The 5,585-nt window shown below is 34.9% G+C and overlaps 1 protein-coding gene across 2 annotated transcripts; it reads left to right on the top strand.

The window, feature by feature from the left end:
* The first annotated feature begins 533 nt into the window (after nt 1–533).
* Nucleotides 534–5,111, top strand: LOC120074936 (beta-1,3-galactosyltransferase 7-like). 2 transcript variants are annotated; one of them, XM_039028044.1, is made up of 11 exons: nt 536–1,115; nt 1,268–1,370; nt 1,459–1,517; nt 1,621–1,814; nt 2,459–2,522; nt 2,609–2,681; nt 2,774–2,894; nt 3,199–3,286; nt 3,769–3,894; nt 4,365–4,474; nt 4,712–5,111. In XM_039028044.1, the coding sequence occupies exons 1-11, from the start codon at nt 1,018–1,020 to the stop codon at nt 4,858–4,860; spliced, it is 1,185 nt and encodes a 394-aa protein (XP_038883972.1). In that variant the 5' UTR covers nt 536–1,017; the 3' UTR covers nt 4,861–5,111. The 2 variants fall into 2 exon arrangements, with proteins under 2 accessions (XP_038883971.1, XP_038883972.1); XM_039028043.1 differs by having other exon boundaries at nt 534–1,115; nt 1,459–1,814.
* Nucleotides 5,112–5,585: the final 474 nt, after the last annotated feature.

The raw sequence follows: 5,585 nt of genomic DNA on the forward strand, positions 1-5,585 counted from the left end.
AATTTATTTCATAAATTCATTTTTTTAAAATCTATTTTGAGTGATTGTTAAATACTCTATTTTTTAAAAAAAAAAATACTTCAAAAGTTAAGGTATTGTCTGGTAATAATTTTGTGTTTGGTTTTTATTTTTTAAAATCAATCTTTTTTTATGTTTTATAATGATTTACATCTTTGTTAAGTACCATGATTAAATGATTAGTCAAATTTCAAAAATAAAAACAATTTTTTAGAAGTTATTTTTTCAGTTTAAAAAATTTGACTTAATTTTTTAAAGAAAAATAGATAATAAATGAAAAAATTTAGAGAAGAAAATAATATCTATAGACCTAATTTTTTTTGAAAAAATAAAAAATAAAATAATTATCAAAAGTAAACCTAAACTAAACCTACTCTTAATGTGAATACCAAAGTCGATGATGGTTGATAGACCTCAACCTGACAATGGTTAAGCTGAAAAAAAAAAAAGAAAAGAAAGAAAGAAAGATGTAAAGAATACATATATATTGAAGAAAAGAAATGGTTGAACTAAGAAAAGTATGCATTGGCAAAAGAAACTATGAACAACGTACACGATTGAGTGGAATAGTGGAAAAAACACGCCATATACATGAAGGAAAAATGAGTAGCGTCTTCAAATTCCAAAATTAGTTACTACGAACTCTTCCGTCTCTCTCTCTTTCGAGAAATTCGGAACCTCTCGGTTCAGTTTCTTGCAAAATGGAGAGGTTGCCGATGCAAGCAGTGATTAGCAATCAAAGCAAAATTGGGCTTATTCAATTCCCTGCTTCGTGAGAGAAGAGTTTCGTTCCGTTTTTTGCAAAGAAATAGCGAAACTCTCCGATCTTGTAACGTAATCGGAGCTCTTCAATTCCCTTTAAAACCTTCTTTCTATGGCAGCTCAACCTCCCCATTTGTATTCGCTTCTCTTCTCTGCAAAATCACCATTGCAGAAGCTCTGTATTCATCTCCCCCTTTTTCTGTCTCAATCGGGGGAGAGGTACAGTGTTGAGCCAAAATGAAAAACCGCGGCCCTCGAAAGGTTCCTGCTAAATGGGTTCCCTTCATTTGCCTCGCTTTCTTCCTCTTTGGGATGCTTCTCACTTCCAATGGCAGGTAATCATTTCTCCCTCTAATTCTTGGATTTGTCTGTGTAATCGATTTCTTTGTTGGGAATTTGTTTGCGTTTTGAGGTGTATTTTGACTTTGAGCAAGTCGGGTTGTTTTATTTTCACGAGAATATGGAATTGGGGTAATGAATGTTGCAGGATTTGGACGCCGAAGCAATCGGATTCACGCCTTGTTTCCCGGCTACAACATGACCAGCAACAACTCCGGAGTGTTTCTGAAGACATCATCACTACGAATCAGGTGAAAGTCGAAAATAGTCAGTTTCGTTGTTTCCTACATAGGAAGTTGGGTTTTGTTGTGAATATATTTGGGGATTGAATCGTTTTAGAGATCTGTGGAGGACAAGAGAGTGTTGGCGGAGTTTCACAAAACCCAGGCAGCAATTCAGTAAGAGTGTTGATTTGGGTCTCTGTAATTTAATCAATTTGATTTCATCTTTTAAAATGATAATCGGATTGGGATTTCTGCGTTTTTGTGGTGGTCGTTATAGATCTCTAGGCAGGCAAGTTTCTACACTGAAGACTGAAATGGCTGCGGCTTGGAAGGTTACCCCTCCTGACATCAATCGGCCATCAGATAGAAATCATTTCCCAAGGAAGAAGATGTTCATAGTGATTGGAATCAATACTGCCTTTAGCAGTAGAAAGCGGCGTGATACTGTGAGGGAGACATGGATGCCTCAAGGTATTTGGCACTTTCTACGAACTTGTATGTGTTGTATGATCGTTGACATGTGGGCAGATCGACTAATTTGATATAAAACAAATTTAAGAAAGACCCTCGTGGTATAGGGATTTGGATGCATGGGGAAGCTTTCCAACTTGAAAAGCTATTAATATTCCATTCAAAGGAAATGACATTGCAAAGGTTGGAATCTAAGACTTCATGATACCATGTCAGCATAGAAAGCTAATAGATTATGGTATATTCAATTATACACACACACAGAGAACTATGTATTTTGCTTTGGGGCGTGTAAACACTTTTTTGAATCAGGGGTGAATTGGAAAGGGGAGTAGGGCAACCCCTTAGTTTGTCTTAAAGTAATATATCTGCCTCTTAAATTTTCAAAATAAAAAAGTCAGCATGTAAAGTTTTGCCTTACCCTATGTAAATTTCTAGCTCCACCGTTGTTTGGAATAGTGAGATAGGACATAATACCATGGATATGTATATTTTTTGAAAATTCTGACATATCATACAAGGACAAGGAACTTTCATTGCATTAGGAGCACTCTCAAGGAATATGGTACAGATAAACATGTGCATGCTATTTTAATTGTTGGTTATATTCATAGCTAAAAAAATGACATTTCCTGTTTGGACAGGGGAAAAACTCTTGCAATTGGAGCGCGAGAAGGGAATTATCATTAGGTTCATGATTGGCCACAGGTAACAATAAAATTATTCCAGATTGCATTATTTGCTTTCTTTCTGCTGTGGAATTGTTGGAAGTTAACGTCTGTTTTATTAAACAGTGCAAAATCCAATAGTATCTTAGACCGTGCCATTGACTCAGAAAATGCTCAACACAAGGATTTTCTAAGGCTGGTAAGTAAGAAAGCAGATAACAGATAATGTAGGATAAGTAGAATCCTACACATTGAGATAGAATTTGGTCTGAGCCTTTTATTACTTCACAGGAGCACATTGAAGGATACCATGTATTGTCTGCAAAAACAAAGATTTTCTTCACCACAGCTTATGCTAAGTGGGATGCTGACTTCTATATTAAAGTTGATGATGATGTCCATGTCAATTTAGGTACGCATTAACTTTTGGAATCTCTCGCACTTAATATTCATGGTAGTAATTTTATGAGTAATGCTTTGGTTTCAATCTGCTTGTTTTTCTTTGAGATCATCAATAGCTCACAGCAGAATTGTAGATCATTTTATTCTTTTGAGGGAGAGGGGGAAAAAAAAAGCACTCATTTCTTTTTTTTTTGTTTGGAATTTCGTGAAAACTTCAAGAGTATTCGTGGAAGTCAATAAGTTGAGAAACAAAACAAATAATTGTGCTGCAAGCAATCTATCAGATTGAGTTTCTATGTATGTTTTCTTTCTAGGTGCTTTGGCTACAACTCTTGCTCATCATCGTACTAAGCCGAGAGTGTACATGGGATGCATGAAATCTGGACCTGTTCTTTCTGACAGGTAATTCTTATGAAGGCTTGATTAGCATTAGTATGTGTATTACTGTTTGCCCTTAATGCTAATCTCAATAATCTGATGGAATTGTGGAAGGGAATATGAAAACTTTCTAATTCCTTTCAGTGGAAACCGGAAATAATATAAAGTTTGCAGATATTTGAGAGGTTTGGATCTCTCTCGAAAACAAACTACAAATCCTACCACCATCGTCCTATTCCTTCACTTCACTCCCTTTACCCTTACAGTATCCCCCCATTGATTCACCTGTAATGGTTCATAGAGATGACTTTTAGAGCATAGGTGATTGAACTGTACATATTAATGAATAGAATCTACATTTGTCTGTTAATTAGCCACCCCTCTGCTACAATAACTTTCGTCCACCGTGTTCTTGCAGTTCTTTTCTTAGTATAAGTGAACCTTACCTCAAATGCTCCTATCACCATGTAATGTATGATTGATAAAAGAATACTCTGTGGTGGCAGCAATGAGAAATACCACGAACCAGAATATTGGAAATTCGGGGAGGATGGGAACAAGTATTTCAGACACGCAACTGGGCAGATTTATGCAATCTCAAATGATCTGGCTTCTTATATCTCAACCAATCGGTGAGGATAATTGTTTATTTAGGCTCTGTTTAGTAACCATTTTGGTTTTAGTTTTTTGTTTTTAAAATTTATACTTGTTTTTTCCCAATTGCTTACAATACTTTTCACTTTTCTTAAAGAAGCATTTGATTTCTTAGTTAAAAATATAAAAACAAAAACAAGTTTTCAAAAACTACTTTTTTTAGTTTCAAAAACTTGGCTTGGTTTTTTAAAACATTGATTAAAAAAAAAAAGTAGACAACATAATATAGAAGTTTAGAGGTGAAAGTAGAGTGTAGAAGCTTAATTTTCAAAAACCAAAAACCAAAAACCAAAAACAAAATGGTTATGAAACGGAGCCCTTATCATATTCAATTAAAAGGCATGAGAGCTAGTCAAATGAGCTCTATCTAAATAATTTTATGTTGTTAACCTTACCATTTAAAAGGCATGTCTGAAGTTGTAAAAGAGTGGCTAATTATGTGCTGCAGGCAAATACTGCACAAGTACGCAAATGAGGACGTATCACTTGGTGCATGGTTCATTGGTCTTGAGGTTGAGCATATCGATGACCACAGCATGTGCTGCCCCACGCTACAAGGTATTTCTCTTCCCTGCATCAAAAACATTCACAACAATGTCAATCCATCTAACCATAAAAAAACGTAACTCTAGTTAAGACATATATCATCAACTAAGAGGTTAGAAGTTCAAAATCCCTTCACTCTACACACATACACTTGTTAGAACTAAAAATACAAACAATGCAGAGCTTGTGAAGTGGGTGGACTTGGTTGATGGTGTTATGTTATATGTTTTGTGTGAATGGTGAATGCAGATTGTGAGTTGAAAGCGCAAGCAGGGAATGCTTGCATTGCTTCATTTGATTGGAAGTGTAGTGGGATTTGCGAGTCGGTGGAGAGAATGAAATACGTTCATGAGAAGTGCGGGGAAAAGAATGACACTCTGTGGACTGCTTCCTTCTGACCTTCTAAAAGTTTTACCATATATAAAGAAAGAGAAGCTGTTCTGTTCATTGCAACTTGGAAGGAGGTAGCTAACAGAGGCTGCTGGTTCTTCTTCTTCGTCAGCTCTGGTGGAAGCCATGTGAGAGAGATGAATCAAGATGAATAGTGATGTTTTTTCTATTTAATTTTGCACTTGTTACCAATCCATAGCCTAATGACAATAGCTTTTTTTTTCCTTTCTTTTTCTTTTTTAATGAAAAACAATTTCATTGATAAATGAAATATGGAAAAAAAAAAACCCACACCAATAGGTGATTACAACATAATTTTCCAATTGGAAACAAGATAAAGAAAAAATGAGTGATCAGATGCTTGTTTTTCTACACCAATAAAAAGCGGAGGACAAAACTAAATCCATAAAATGATCACAAAGCAAAAAAAGGCCTAAAAGATCTGACTATTGACTAATCAATAGCCTAATGACAATAGCTATTTTTTTCTTTCTTTCTTTCTTTTTTTTTTTTTAATGAAAAACGATTTCATTGATAAATGAAATATGGAAAAAAAATCCACACCAATAGGTGATTACCACATAAAATAAAGAAAAATGAGTGATTAGATGCTTGGTTATTTACACCAATAAAAAGTGGAGAACAAAACTAAATCCATAAAATGATGGAAAGCAAAAAAATGAGTCCTAAAAGATCTGACTATCGCGTTCACCCCAAAAGATAAGAAAAAAGT

Source organism: Benincasa hispida, chromosome 4, assembly GCF_009727055.1.
Source record: "Benincasa hispida cultivar B227 chromosome 4, ASM972705v1, whole genome shotgun sequence".
NCBI lineage: Eukaryota > Viridiplantae > Streptophyta > Magnoliopsida > Cucurbitales > Cucurbitaceae > Benincasa > Benincasa hispida.